This window comes from Trachurus japonicus, chromosome 21 (genome assembly GCF_045865225.1).
Source record: "Trachurus japonicus isolate A0001 chromosome 21, Traja_1.0".
Taxonomy (NCBI): domain Eukaryota; kingdom Metazoa; phylum Chordata; class Actinopteri; order Carangiformes; family Carangidae; genus Trachurus; species Trachurus japonicus.
The window spans coordinates 21,454,338-21,470,131 of NC_140927.1; the positions used below are offsets into that span (position 1 = coordinate 21,454,338).

General features: G+C 40.5%; 2 protein-coding genes across 4 annotated transcripts in view; one reads left to right on the plus strand and one right to left on the minus strand.

Annotated features, from left to right (window-relative positions):
• Nucleotides 1-52: 52 nt before the first annotated feature.
• cfap97d2 (CFAP97 domain containing 2) lies at nt 53-15,269 on the minus strand. 3 transcript variants are annotated; one of them, XM_085764166.1, is made up of 10 exons: nt 15,135-15,269; nt 14,737-14,857; nt 6,153-6,215; nt 3,662-3,720; nt 1,854-1,992; nt 1,624-1,713; nt 1,395-1,475; nt 981-1,099; nt 709-889; nt 53-555 (listed from the first exon to the last, which is right to left on the minus strand). In XM_085764166.1, exons 5-10 carry the CDS (start codon nt 1,890-1,892, stop codon nt 184-186), a joined length of 882 nt encoding a protein of 293 aa, XP_085620292.1. In that variant the 5' UTR covers nt 1,893-1,992; nt 3,662-3,720; nt 6,153-6,215; nt 14,737-14,857; nt 15,135-15,269; the 3' UTR covers nt 53-183. The 3 variants fall into 3 exon arrangements, with proteins under 3 accessions (XP_085620292.1, XP_085620293.1, XP_085620294.1); XM_085764167.1 differs by lacking the exon at nt 3,662-3,720; XM_085764168.1 differs by lacking the exons at nt 3,662-3,720; nt 6,153-6,215; nt 14,737-14,857; nt 15,135-15,269 and adding an exon at nt 2,153-2,304.
• Nucleotides 12,657-15,794, plus strand: part of fgf14 (fibroblast growth factor 14) — a 101,533-nt gene continuing 98,395 nt past the window's right edge. The window contains exon 1 of the mRNA XM_085764169.1: nt 12,657-13,593. Coding sequence (XP_085620295.1) covers nt 13,386-13,593 — 208 coding nt within the window. The 5' untranslated portion in view covers nt 12,657-13,385. The remainder of the gene's footprint in view (nt 13,594-15,794) is intronic.

A 15,794-nucleotide genomic window follows, 5' to 3' on the forward strand; every position in this document is an offset into this window, starting at 1 on the left:
ACTCTTTGACTAATTATCTCATTATACAAAGCCTATACAAGTAAAGCTGGTCTATTTAGACTAAACCAGTGCTAAAGATCATACCATACTGCTATGTAATATCTGTGTCCAGTTCTGGAGTGTAGACTATTTTTGATACGGTCTATACAGAAAAATAAAGCTTTAGTGAAGCGACCAGGTATTTTATCCTTCCTCCACACTTGTGGTCTCCAGTTCGTGTGTTATAAGCGTGTTAGGGCTGTTGGACATTTCAGACTTATCAGGAGTCAAGGCCTGTTCAACAGAGTGTTTATCTGTTGTAACTTGAATAGTGTCAGAGGGACCAGGATTTTCAGGTGAATCTGATGAGCTGGATTTCTCAGGGACAGGGTCTGTGTCCTTCTGTAATTCTTCTCCTTCTTCTTGTTCCTTGATGGTTTCTTTCTTCTTTTCAGTTTCTTCAGATTCTGCTTTGCCATTTGTTTTATTACTTTCAGGGCTGCGCGTGGTTGCATCTGTGCTTGTCTTTTGTTCTTTATTACAACCACTGCTCTGCTTGCTGTCTTTCACTTGTCCCTGGTGTGACACATGAAATTAAATCTTTATTACACCATAAAATAAAGATAATTATACACTTTATGAAGAGATTATTATGCTGATGTTACTATATATACATATATATATACACTGCATATTATATTATATGAATTGTACTTTAATGAAAATCACCTGTTTTGCTCTTCCTCTCGGGTATCGTGCGATGCTGTCCATCATCTTCAGAGTTTTGAGCCAGTCCTCATGCCAGCTCTTCACATTATAGTGTGGTCTGCACTGGCTGAGGCGGAGCAGGATCAGTTGATTCTCCTTGGTAATACGGAGCAACTCCAGCTGTCGCTTTTCCTTGCCAAGGCTATCATGAAGAGGAAAGACAGACTGTGCAACCATGGCAATATCACCAAATTTAAATATTGCACTGTTAGAAAGCCCGACCCTTAACTCACCTTTTCCTGACATAGTAATTTTTGTTGTCAACTCCTCCAGTTGTCCTCATGATGTGTGATATTTTTTCCATGAGTATGTCGTTTTCCCTCTGAATCTTCAATGCCCACTCCTCTTCAAGCTTAACATGACAGAATATTTTAAACCACAGAGGGAGAACCTAGTACTGTTTATAAGACACCTGAAAGGAACTTCTTTATTGTAGTTGTTGCATTTAAACACTTCAGATGTGCACTATATTCAACTGAGGTTAAATACTGTATATTTACAGTGGTTCTATTTTCTAATTAGAATTTGTCATCATTTTTCATTTTATTTTTGTAGATTGAGGCTTTACTGGTATCAGCACTGATACACCTGCTGCCATCCTATGGACAACATGGTGAGATTAGTTAAAATGAGAAATAAAGAGCAACCTTTTGTTTCTTCAGCCTCAGAGCCAGGTGACCATAGGTCTCTGGTGGAGTCATGTTAATTGTTGGTTTGGCCGACTTTACCTTGGGAGAAGAGCAAAAACACAAAAAATACAATAGTGATAACAATACACACACTTAATAGTTGGGGGAGAAGGTTAATTTGATACTTTTGTGACTCAAAGACATTTTGAATCTGGGACACCACGGACAAATACACGTAGCTCCTCACCTTCATCCTGTGTAAATCATATGAAGACTTGTCCCATTTTTGCTGGAGATACTTGTTTACAGTGGGAAGCAGGGGTTGACATGCCAGGTGCTGCAGACAAAAAAAAATGAAACAAAGTTTTAAATATTACAATCCCCCATCCCCTGACTCACTTTCAGTAGAACGGAAAAACCCACATATTTTAATCCTTTTGGTTATGGTTCAAAATAATCCAAATTAATCCGACTCACCTGTGGCCGCCCCGGAGTCTCAGTATCACAGCTCCTCATCTGTTCAAGTGTGTGTTCAGGCTACGAAGTGTCCAGGCTGACTGGAGCTCAGAGACGGCAGTCTGTTTTCTGCCAGTTGCAAAGGTTGCCATGACAGCAGCTGTAGAGAGCGGAGATGAATGAATGGTTTCAAACGATGTTCTTGTTTAGCAAGTTCCACACAGAGAAAAGGCATAGAGATAGGCTAATTAGCGAGGAGGCTGTGGAGACAGTGACTGCAAAATGAGCTGCTCTGTGAAGACACCGTTAGTCACACTTACAGGATGAAAATCAACTGGGAGGCAAACTGAGTTTTCAAAATGTGTGTGAGATATTTTTAACTGTAAATGGGCAGATCGCGAAATAGATAAGCCAGATGTCAAACTATTACAGTTAATACTGACAGGAGAGAAGGGAGAGAAGGCTACTACAGTTTCCTACTTGCTGCACATAGACAGTTAGAGCCTTGGTAACAGTTACTTGGAGACTTGCTTCAGATCAACCTAAACTTACACACTTAGTGATAACAGAGTTTGTACACAAGACACCCACAGAAAATCTGCTGTCATAAACCAAATTAGTAACTTAGAAAGTACACTTTTCAATTCAATTCAATACACAAAACAGAGAGAGTATTCTGTGGTATCATGCTGAATTATAATATAATGTGCATCTAAGTATCATGTGTATCTTCTGAATAATAAAACAAAAAGGAGTGTTATTTCTGATTTGTTGAATGAATCCCATTGAGGTGACTTCATGAATGAACATGTACATTGCAACACTCCCCCCTACTGGCTCGAACTGGCTATGACTATTCATGGGGCAGCTGAGATCACCGCTGTTAATAATTCAAATCCCACGCCAGGATGAGCAACCAAATCACTCATGAAACTGTAATAGATTAAACTATAACAGATGATTATATCATATGCATATGCAAAACCTATGTAAGCAAATGTTAATACTTGGACATATAAGAAAATTATTCTGCAGGACTAACTTTTAGGAGTATCTGAAGTAATATTACAGTTGTTAAAGATTGTAGAAGCTGTTGTGAGGGTACTGCAATTATTCGTGTCTGACATTTCTTCACACATGCCCTCACAGGACAATTAAATGTTCGCCCCAGTGCAGTCATGACTTAGTGCTTTGGAAAGAGTCCTCATGAATGAATTATAAGCTATAAAACATTTCCAGTTTAATTTGTTACTTTGTTGTATAAGAGACGTGATGATGAGACAGATGGTGGATACCAGGATGACAAAGTGGATCTTCTGGATGAAGTTAATTCATTTTTGACACTGATCAGAAATGAATCTATCGTCATAAAGGTAGATATGAATTTGTACCTGTGTGAATGAGTCAATGTTAAATAGAGGAAGCTCAGTCATCGGTTGCTGTTACTTCTCTTGCAGACCATAGGTTTCATTTGACCCTTAACCCTAACAATCCCTCCAAGGACTGCTACAGAGAGATGCATCCCCACAGCATGGGGCTGCCACCACCAGGCCTCATGGTGGGAAACTTTGGGTTATTTTCTGCTGATGTAGCGTTTCTCTTACACCAAACTGATCAATTCTGAGATGATCCCACCAAAGTTCAGCTAATCAGTGTCGATAGGATCATGGTGTTATCAGACAGAAGAACCTATTTTTACTTTCAGAGCCTTGCATGCAAATTCTATAGTGAACACTTAACCATTAGCTATGGGTGCTTAGATCTGTGAGGGATGAAGCGTATCACAGCACACACTAAGCAAGAGGTAGGGTTAAACGATTCACACGTACACTTATTCACAGCCTCAGGCAACACAGTCTTTAGTTCACCTAATCGACATGCCTTTGACCTGTATTAAAGAAACATACGCGCATAAACACATTCACACGCAGAAGGTATATTGTAGGCAGTGAACCTTGTGGTTATGCACAGTTTTCTTGCTGACCTCTGTTGCTGCTTTTTCTCTCTCACAAAACCCAAGATTTTAGGACAGTGTGGTATGGACCCATTTTCAGCTCTCTTTTCATTTTCATGACTGACCTTTCATGACTTTGATGGATATTCAGGGCTTCAGAAATTCTCCTTCTGCGACTGCTACTTTCAGTAACCTTGGTCTGGGTTTGTGTAGAATCGTCCTTTGCATTTATGAGGTCTATTTTTTTTTTGCCTGGATATTCACCACCAGTGCAGCTGGACCTCTGATTATAGACTCTAGAGTCAAAAATCAATCACTTTGTTGGAGCTTGATTACTCATAGGTGCTCTCCATTTAAATTAAAATTCCACCACAACTGGTTTCATCACTGTTGATTTATGTGCACCATTATGAAGAGGGCAAATATTCATGCATGTATTGATCTTACATTTATAATACATTTAGGCCAGCACATATTACTTTCACTGAGTTTTTGGTTTAATTTGGTTTTTCTGTTGATCACCATCCAAAAATCTGTTTATATCCTTTTCGTAAAAGAAAAAAGAGAGAGAACAGAATCATTGTTAATTATGAAGGGATATAATGATGCATTAAAGATAATGAAGCTTGTTTTCATGTCCTTTTCAGAATGGCAGGGGATCCTACCAGTTACAGGGAAGTCTCACTGGTGATTTTCACCGTGTTGTTGTGGGAATAAGTGCGAAGAAAGACGGCCTCTTAGGGAGAGTGGAAGTTCAGTAAGATCTGATACACACATCAACATTATAAAACTGTGTGTGTGCATATACACAGGGGTAGGATACATCTATCTCAGCTGCTTTAAGACACTTTCATTTTAAAGCCAAAATCTAATAAAAATAATTTATTGCATGAGGAAACTTTCCGACAATCATAGAGAAATAAGAAGACATAAAAAAAATCCTGCCATTCCAGGGTCCGATGCTACTGAAGATAATTTTGTCTACACTAATTGAGGCAGACATCAGGAGTTCCCTTAGAGCTCATAACCTGGTCTCTGTCTGTGGCCACGACCACAGTGAGATCAGCGAGGGGAGCCTGAGCGTTTCCCCAAGGTGAGGAAGTTTTTTTTTTCTTCCTGTGTGATGGAAAGGGACTATGGTAACAGGTCCCAAGAGAAGATCCTGTTTAGAGGTGGCTGCATCACACTTGCTCCCAATCTGCTTGTTAGGTATTGCTCAGCAGTCACCTGCAATCAAGTTTTGCGATTAAGATTGAATAAGATTTTGCTGAAGCAATTAAAGCTTAATTTCCCCGACATAATGTGTCAAGTTGGCTTCAAATGTCAAGCGGTGGGAAGCTTCTGTCAATAGAAAGTGTCTCAACACAACTCTCTTCTCTAAGTGATCACCTCTCAGATTGGTTACAAACATTGTCTTGACCTTTTCAAAAATAGAAACTCACATTAGATTTTTAATTTTAAAATTTGGTAAAAATCTAACATCAACTCACCAATGTTTATATGCTACAAAGATGGGAGTTGGCTTTAGAAAATAGCGTTAAAGATCAAAACCAGACTGTAAACATGTTAATGACTGCAGTAAATTTGGGCATTTTAACATGTAAATCTATAGAGATTGACTTGGATTTGGAACCAGACTCAAGTGGCCATTTGAGGAACTGCTAATTTGGCACTTAGCTGTTGGCAGACAGAAGCAGCAGCATCAGCCCCAGCTGTATTTACCGTATCTTCTACAATTTTCCTTTGTAAACAAACTAAAACTCATTTTTACTGATTAACAGTAACAAAACTTTAACCCCAACAAAATCTGAAAAAACCTTCTCACTTGATACACAGACAGTCGTTTTAAAGCCAACACAATTTTCAGCTAATGGATGGTAGAATAGGTAACGACTCCAAGGCACTATACTCTCAGCCCTGCTGCTCCATTAATGCCGCAGAGCTACAGAGGCATGGATGCTTTGACTCGGAAATAGGCTTTATCCCTCTTAAAGTGGCTCTTCTGATGACAGTTTGGCGCATACATGCTGCACTTCCTCCTTGAATGCAGGAAGTTTGCCCCATTTTAATACTCAAACCCATACAGGCCTATATCCCAGATAGATCTGTGCTATGAAAGGGTATGAATAATGAAAGATGCAGTCTTTACAAGTTAAAAAAGACCCACAGTGCTGTTGCATAACAGTGGAATGAGTTATGAGGATAACAAATTAGCCTGAGTGAGGCCAAGTACAGTAACATGCTGGACTAATCGACTGCAGTAAACTAACACAAATGCAGATTTATGCTCCGATTTGTCCTTTTAAATGTAACCTCAGTTTTGTTCACAACTATAAATGTTCTCCTGTTTCCCTTGGCAACTTCACCTTTGCTGAACATCTCGGCTCCTTGGTTTCTGGCAAGGTCCTTCTTCCTTGAATCTTTAAAACCTGCCAAAAGAAAGCAATTGCTCTCAATTAGTATGTATCTGACAGGATCATCCCTAACATGTGTCTCTGTTTTACTATTTCTCAAGGGCAAAATAATCTGTATCATTTGAAAACCTTAAAAATAGTTCAGTGTGATGATTATGTAAATTTACCAACCCTATGTCCTCAATTCATATGCTTAATCCAGTTAAGTCCAGTCCAGTTATGTAATATCAATCTATAGGACCATACTGTATGTCCATGGACACAGCGTAGTCCCATACATTCGATTTGAACATGTCCAAATCGTAGGTGAAGAATATACGGTGTCAGTATACACTATGCATTATATAGTACTGACTGAATGACACATTGTTTTACATGAGACATCACAAAGTACTTCACAGGAGAAAACAATAAACTCTTTGCTGAGTTAAAAGGGACTTGAAACTTGTTTGGACTAGACGCCTCTTGTTGTTGTAAGTTAATGCAGTTGAAAGTGTGGACTGAATTGAAAAGTCTGCATGTGTTGCATTCAGTGGCTCAAGAAAAACTGTCATAAGAAAATTGGCTGCTGAACAGCTCTGCAATCAGGAATTATTGTATGCCAGCACAGAGAGAACAGTATAGGATTTTATTTTCTGGCCCACGATGTAAAAATCTTAAATACTTAACTTGTAACTTTAAAAAAAGGAATAGATAGTTTCTGTCCTCAGGTGATGAACTCAGTAGTAACACAAAACATTTTTGAGAAAACTTCAAAATAAAAGTTCATCAAGATCATCATTATAGTTATTTTTTTTTACATAACAAGGTTAAAGTATGCCTGTTAGTCTTACGTGTCCTGCAGAATCAGTGAATATAAATATAGACTAAATGATGTCAAAGTGAAACAGTGTGATTGTCTTCATCCACTGATGGCAGGTCGAATACTCCAGAAAACCTGGAACCTCCAGTTTGGAGTAAAGTGGTTCGAGAGGAAGGAACATCCACGTCTCAAAATAACCTGATGGTATCACAGTTGTTGTCCACCTACTTGTTGCGTTTTGTTCTTGTACAAGTCGTACAAGATAATCTTTTATGCTTGCTGTTCCAGCGACTTGTACTCTCCTCTACAGGGGGAGCAGGATAAAGATAGTGTATAGAGCAGAACAGACTGGTTCACTACATGACAGATCAGTGGCTAAAGAGGGAGTGAAACAGCTGAAATATTGATTATATTGTTGGCACTGCAGGAAACAATCAATCGCATGACCGCACATGGCTGTATATGTTCTGGTAGACTCTGGCTTCATGAGCTTAACTATGTAATGGCATTGTTACAACCCTATAGAGAAGAGCGATGGATCTCCCTGAGAAAAACACACTGAAAAGACAACTTGGATAACAGATGGAGAAATATACAGCTGCTGGAATCACCGTAGGTTCAGGCTAAACAGTGAAGCAAGCAGAGAACAGCTGAGATAGGCTGAAAATGTAAAGAGTTTTCATTACAAAGAAACAAATATGCTGATTATGACAATTCTTACTGAACAGGAAACTCCATAAGAGATTATTATAAAAGGACACGATTGGAGAGCGGACTTTATTTTAGGCCTTGTGCATAATTAAGACGTGAGTGTGTGTGTGTGTGTGTGTGTGTGTTGATGCATCGCTTCTGGTAAGGTTTAGATGAGGGCATCGGGAGAAAGGCCAGAGAAAGAGCAGTGCCAGAGCTCCACGATGCTCGGTATGAGAGTGACCACTGTAGCATTCAGCACTAATATCAACTCACTTATTCACTCCTCCATTTGACCGTGGGCTCTGCCTCATGCTTTGGGGTGACTATGCAGTGAAGGCACTTCCTGCCTCGCCCCAAAGCAAAACTGAGAACATCTAATCTTCATCTATATTTCAAGCACATGCCTTTGTGACAGATGTCTCCAAATATAGAGAGCATTGTGAGACTGCATTAAAACCATAGATGATATTATGGCTTTTTGGGGAGGATTTTAATAATAATAATAATGATAATAATAATAAAAGGGACAAATTCAGTTGCCACAGAACCAGGGAACACCTGTCCCCATGTTGAAATGGACACCATTAGTTTCATTAAAGACTTGAAATTGATACAAAGTTGATCTGGAACTCAACAGGGTTTATTGAACATTTATGAAATGTGCGCTAATGTTTGAGGCTGGGTGGTTTTTCAGTGACAGTGAAAGAGAGGTTCATGATCGGCAACCTGTCTGTGAACAACAAGACACTACCTAATTTTAAACCTTTTGTCAGGCTCAGTCCAGTAAACCCTGACAGAAATGATTTAAGTCAGTTCTTTGGAAATTAATTGTTTATTATCTATCTTTTAATTGCTTTATTTTGTCTTCAAAAGTTGTGGAGGCTCTACAGTGCCCATTGCTTGTCTCTGTGTGGAAGCCCCATGATAGACTGGCTATTCCCTCCATGTCCCCATGACCCTGCATGGATACAGGGTACAGCTAATGGATGTATGCATGGATGTTTTAAAATACTTTTTCTTGTAGACCATGACACTGACATGTACCACAGATGAAAGCGAAAAGTTATAGTACAGAATAGAGACACAAGCCTCTGACCATTAACATACAGCGCTGGACTGAATTAAGCTGAATTACTAGCACTATAATACTCCCTGAATGTGGGCTGGTTTGCTTATACAGTGGAGAGTGTCTAAATCTGCACTGGGCCAGTGTCATTGACCTTATCTCTCTGCAATAATGAATATTGTTGGTCACAATGGATTTTAAAGAGGAGTTGGTTATTATGTGTGTGGGATCCCTCAATTTGCTCTATTGGTCTTTGCCCTATTAGTCACAATGTGGGTGCTCTGGAGAGGTTTCAGAGCTGATGTCTAAACATCACATATGCTGTTGCATTTTAGCCAAGTACCAGTGAATTGACAGAAATCTGGGTGCTAATATCTACTTTGCATATCAACAGCCAAAATGGACAAAGTTTCTATTTTCATTATCCTTAAGTATATGACATAAATCTCTCACTCTGATAAAACTAACAACTCTGTTATGATTGATGATGAGTAGATCCTAATAGTTTGCTCCCACTGATGCAGGCAGAGTAGTTCGGGCCTTTCAACTTTGTCCCTATAGACATCAGTGAATAACCTGCTAACAACTTGAAGGAGGGGGGCGCTTACTGGGCAAAGAGCTGGGTGGGAATGAGCAGACGCTAGTTGCTATTTGCGTATACTGACTTTGCGCTTATGTATATGGGAGTGTGTGTTTGAACAGTCTTTGGTCATAATGTGGTTCACAGCAGCTGTTCATTTTCTAGTGAACACTTGCTCTAAGCAGTGCCAAACACAGCTCATTCTCCTTCTCTGACATCTTGGCTGGGGGCACGCTGGGTGAGGGGGGGAGCGGATGGTTTTCACACTGATACTGAACATGGAAAAACAAGTGGTCCCAGTGTAGCATTCCCTGAAAGCACTGGCCCTGCCTTGGGCAAAAGCACAACTTTCTAAATTAAGCTTCAACAGGCTAATTATGAAACTTGCATTTTTTTTTTTTTACATAAGTGATGGAATGACTTCGATCTGACTTTGCTTTCACCCATTTGTCTCCATGTTGTTATTCCCAACAATCACATGCATAAAACAATACCAGAAAATAAGCTTCATTGTTATAGTAATCTAATCTTTAGTGCTGTCCAATTTTACAATATGTGATCCCAACATTTTGAGAAGCTGCAATCACAGTCCATTTATCATTATCAAGGATAACATGATAAAAATGAGCCTGTGGTGGAGAGTGAAGTACTTTTAGGTTAATTTATTCATTTGCCTTTAACCACCGATTTAATTAGAAGGAAACACTCCTGCTCAAAACATAATATGCAACGGACTATAATATTCATTCCTTTCACAGGAGCATGCCAAGGTACTGACTATTTCCTTAAAATGTAGCAGTTAATGATTATAAAATGCTACTAATAAATCATCACAACAAAGGTCATTGTGTTTCCTGTCTATAAAGTTTAACTATCCACAATCTAATCCAAAATTTGTGCGGAGACCTTTACCTGAAACAACTTTTTCATATCATATGAATCCTTCCATATATGAGCCAATCTCACAATAATCATCAATACCATCCAAGACCACAGAGACCATAAGTAAAACTGGAGCCTGTCCATTTATCTCTGTGCATCTTAAATCAAGTTATTTTCCCCATCAGGAGAAAACAGGCTGTTAAAAACTCACAAGGGAGCCACTTCCTGCTGGCCACAGCCTGGGCAATCAAAAAGAAGTATTCTAATGATCCCTGACAAAATTGTCAGACGATATCCTCCAGGGTGCGATGATACTTTGCATTACAGTAGACGGATCGATAGGGAGGATGACATGAGAGGCCTCTGCAGAGGGAGAGGACTGGAGTGCACTGCTCCAACTTGTGCTGATTCCACAATGAGTCCATTTGACCCCACCCCACACATGTAAATTGCTTAAACAACTGTGTGTGTGTATGGAGGGGGGTGGGGGTCCTACAGTATGTGAGTGTGCACCTGATAAGTATGTATGAACGGTATGTAATTGGCATGTACACAACATGTACAAGCTGTGACAGTAATTGGAAATTTCACCATCTCTTCAAAATCAATCTAGAAATTCCTTGCAGATAGCCTTTAAACTGTGACACAGCAAAAAAAAAAAAAGTAATGCTGTGTAAAGAAAGTCAATCAGGAAACATTTTGTTTCAAAGTGGCCCACATCCCCGAGGAACCAGTTATCACAGACAACTGACAAGACCTGGGCGCCACAAAACTAGGTCATTAAAGTGGATTAATGCTGTAATTCAGAGATGAACACACAACACAACCCCACTAATGAACTCCTCCAGTCTCTCGTCAAGCTTCCTGTGCTGTAGTTAATATTATTTACACAAACCTCGGCTGTTTCTCTGTTCTGCTTACTTGAAGTTACATTGAGTAAAAAAAAAGAAAACAAAAAAGAACAAAAAAAGAAGAAGAAGAAAATAGAGAAGAAAAGAGAAGAAGAGAAGAAAATTGTCCATAAAATGTGGGCGCATGTGTTGCAACCACATAACTAATATATTACATGTCAAATTGATACATGTTACATACATGTGGGGTAAATTGAAAAACTAAAGAATCAATGAAGTGATCTAATGCACAACACTGTTTCCTTAATATTCTGTATCAAACTTAAGCCTTAAGCTCATATTTACAGTGTATCACCGCCATATTAGTGAGAATTCAATACTCATGCCTGACTAATACATTGAAAATTACAGGAAGGAAGGGGAAAAAATACACTTTGCAAGTAGGTCATTTGATCTTGCCGGCCGGGGCCATAATGTTGGTCATTTTGTGGCTTAACGAAGATGGCTTACTGGCAAACAGTATCTAACACCTGTGAGAGGGGTTATCACTACACTGAGCAACTAATGGCTGCAAATACTGGCAGGGAGACGGACTTCTGCCATTTGTGCTGGGAGGGAGTCCTGCTGACAGAGTGTTTAAGTCCCAGATCTGAAGTACGGGAGAACACGCTCAACAGAGAACCATCGAGAACTGGTGACAAATCAGTTTTGAAAAAATTAAAAGTACTTGGTGGAAAAACTGAGAGTGAAAACTGACATTTGACATTTGATACTTGACACACTCTCTTTTGTTCCATAACTCCTGGCTGTTGACGGCGGGCACAATCAGCGGAAAACAATATCTTCTTCTCCCTTAGTTTGTAATGGAAAATCTTTTAATCCTTGGAGAAAAGTAGTCACACAGTGGAAACAGTCGTCATGAGCAACACTAACTCCCCCTTTGTCCTCAGGGATTAAGTAACAAAACAGAGCTGGGAAACATGAACATACAATATCTGAATTGTCAAATCAGGATGTACTTTTATTCTGAAAGTCTTGCCGTATATGACTATCATATGTTTGACAGTGTTTTCATGCTGCTATCATGAACTCTTTTGTATAGACTTAAATCAAAAATGCATTTTTTTCAGCAGCTGACTGAATTGAATTGAACGCTGGCTGAACATTATTAGTGATCTGTTGCAGTGCCCTGTGGGTACTCTGCAGCCCTGCTTCAGCGAGAGTAGATGACTTGACACATGGTACACTCGAGCATATTGCAGGTGACTCTTAACACCTGTGACTTTAGCGTGGCTTTTATGCACAATTTCTTCATTAACACCCACCTGGCTGCACGGCGCTGCAACAACTTAAAAGAACTGAGAGCAAAGAAACGTCACGCCGAGAATAAACGGTCTGCAGATGATCGGTGTGAATAAGAATAATAAAAAGGGACTCTTTGACATGCGGCGCACATATCGCACAGCACCTGCCTCATACAGACGCTGTCATTTCCAAGAATCAAAGCCGGGACAATAGTCTCAGTCAGATCATAAAAATTTCCGAGAGCATCACTGATATGGTGGCGCAGAAACCACGTGTTTACGTAATGGAAAGCCAATCTTTCAATTTAACCCCTCCTCCCCGTCTATTTCTAACAGCGGTCCGACGCTAAAGGAAATTCATGCAAATGTTTTTATACAGGCGCACCGTACTTTTGGAGATGCCACTGGCGTGGTGCTGAAAAAGGCTTGAGGAAAATACCCCACGGGAAGAAACGCACACTCCAGGAATCACGGACACACACACTCACGCATACACACACACACCAAGAACCCCAGCCTGGGCTTTAACAGAAACGTTGCAGTGTGGGACTACAAGAAATGAGAACTGAGGTTGGTGTTATCTGACCTCGCCAAACAAGCTGCTTCATAGGAGAGACGAATTGGACCTGATCCGGCAATGTGGTGTTTTGTTGGGGCTATCATTGCAGCAGTCTGTGCATAGGATGCATCCTCCCTTGGCTTTTGATGCTGTGCAGATCCACCCTCCTCTCCTCAGAGTGATGAACTAATAGGCAATGATTTTCTCCTCGGAAATCCACCGGGTTTTACTGTTTTCACGTTAGTTGTGTTTGTTTACTGGCGGCCCGTCTCCTCCCGGTGCGACACATGCAATTTACAGAGTATATTTTCTATTATCGACTAGTTGAGGAGGCATTCTTTATACGCCAGAAGAAAGAAAACACACCATTATTACGAAGTCTGACAGATACTGAATATTTTTGCCACGTGAATGAAAACGCATAGGACTTGGATATACCTATTTTTCTATGATACAATTGGTAGCCTTGTCCTGGAGAACTGATCCAATTGTGTTATTATGCAACCGCAAGGATCTCATCTATATCTGGGTGTTTAAGCCACTGGATTGCTCTTCGCCCAAATCAATGTGGTTTCTTTGGAACATTTTCAGCAAAGGAACGCATATGCTGCAGTGTCTTTGTGGCAAGAGTCTTAAGAAAAACAAGAATCCAAGTGGTAAGCTCATCACCATTATGCCTACTCCTCCGTTTCGCTGTGAGCCGGCGTTGTGCCGTGCGTGAGTGTGTGTGAGACAGAGTCTGGGTGTATGTGTGTGTGTGCGTGCGCGTGTGCCGGATCTGCGTTATTCGTTTGTTTGTTGTAATGGTGATAGATCTGCAATCATATTTATGCAGCGAGTGGATCATGCAGAGGCGCTGGGAGGGGGGAACAACTTATTCTGTCTGTGCAGCTCTACTATCGGCGAGCACCATGGTTTTGGGGACGCGCAGCGCACAGACACAAAAAAAAGCCCCCCCTGCCTGCACCATCACGGCACCATGATCTCCTAACTTTTTAAATAGCGCTCACACATACACACGCTCACACACACACTCTCCCTCTCTCGTTCACACACTCTCTCTTTTTCTCTCTCTCACACACACATGTTTTTTTTCGGTGGATCAAATCCACGCACAGATTCTGTCCAACGTGATTCCCCCCTAACCAGATTATTCCATCCCCGGGTTTACTGCAGCAGCATTCATTCCCCCCCTCTGCAACACCACTTCTCGATTAAATGGGCTACACTCGCTATGTTTTCAGCAAGGCAGCCGGGGGAGACAGACTATTCTTTCATGTCTATCTCTCGGCTGGTACAGGCCAGTGTAGATACATCATGCGGGCTTGTGTGTGTGTGTGTGTGTGTGTGTGTGGTGGGAGGGGAGGGGGGGGGGGGTTATGATTTTTTATGAGCACTTGAGTTGATTTTGTGTTGAAGAAGCCAGGGCAGCCAAGTAGAGGTGCGAATAGGACTGTGAAAAAAGGGAACCGGGCTCCACTGCACTGATGCAAATCCTGCACTTAAAGCAGTCGACATCTTTTCTATTCAGACCCTGGACTTTTGTGTGTGTGTGTGTGTGTGTGTGTGTGTGTGTGTGTGTGTGTGTGTGTGTGTGTGTGTGTACGTGTGAGAGAGAAAAAGCAACACACAAAAGCCCTCGCCTTCCGTGTCACACCGACGGTTATGAGTTTAATTTTGTGGCTAATTAAATGCAACATTGCAGAGCCTCAGTGAGCAGGGGATGTTTATTTCAACAGGCTGCTGTAGGTATGAAAGAAAAGCCCCAGGTGGACAACATGTAGTGCGGACTACTTTACCTGCAGGTTGTGGGGTTTGAGGATGATGTGCTCAGCAGCAGTACAGTTTCCCGGCACTGCAACTGCAGTGTAGTAGATCATCATCATCATACTGTAGCGGGACTGTTTTGCCATGCTGATGCTGCAGGAGCGACGACAAAAACACTGTCTACTATCACCCAAAACATCTGTTTATACAGTAAAAAGACACACCGTACTACAAAGTACACTTAACATGACAGTCAAATAAGAGTTTTGCTCGACTTTGCGCCTTTCATGGAGTAATAATCACCATTTTCCTACAGAGCACTTTAGCATGGATTGACTTGGTGCTAACGATGCTAATGCTAGTTAGCCGTTTTCTACAAATGCGACTTTGACTTCGGGGAAAAGCTCGCCGTTTTCATGTAAACACATACCACACGTTCAGATGCATTTTTCAGATCCTTCCAAAACTCCTCGTAACACCAGGGACAAACTAAAGAGAGGACGGAACGATAATTTATAACAACACTTGTGTCCCTACCGGAGCAGTTAACGACGTTACGTTAGCTACCTGTTAGCAAACCAACCTTTTAGCAAGCAAAATCGAGGTTGAGTTTTTGCTTGTAAATTAACGAGAAATTATTTTTTTTGATGTCAATTCATATTCATAAACAGTACGTCCAATACCTTTTAGTCAGTATTATTTTAGCGTTCAATATAAATAACTTTTTTATGCATGTTTTTTAATAGGCTATGTGAGAATGCAGAATCACAGAACTGCATATTTCTTTTTTTCCAATAAGCTCTTTTAAAAAAAATTTTTTTTATACAACCAACTATCTGAAATTTTATATCTGAAATTTTATTTGGAGCTACGTCACATCCGGTCGCCCTCTTCGTTAGTTTACTTTTCAGCAGGTAGCGTCAACTTGGAGACTCTTGCAATGTCTCAAACGGATCAGCTGGAAACGTCTCCTCCATACCAGTGGCAGTGGTGAGTGCTTTGTCACAACATGTCTTTGTTTATCTTAACTTGACAGTGTGAATTCATTTCAAATGCAAAAATGCTGCTTAAATGAAGGTGCAATTTGGGA

Coding starts and splice junctions, on each gene's coding strand:
- cfap97d2 (XM_085764167.1), bottom strand. CDS start 1,892: ATGAGGAGCTGTGATACTGAGACTCCGGGGCGGCCACAG. Junction 1,100..1,394: donor TGAGGCTGAAGAAACAAAAG/GTTGCTCTTTAT, acceptor TGTCATGTTAAG/CTTGAAGAGGAGTGGGCATT. Junction 890..980: donor AATTACTATGTCAGGAAAAG/GTGAGTTAAGGG, acceptor TCTTCATGATAG/CCTTGGCAAGGAAAAGCGAC.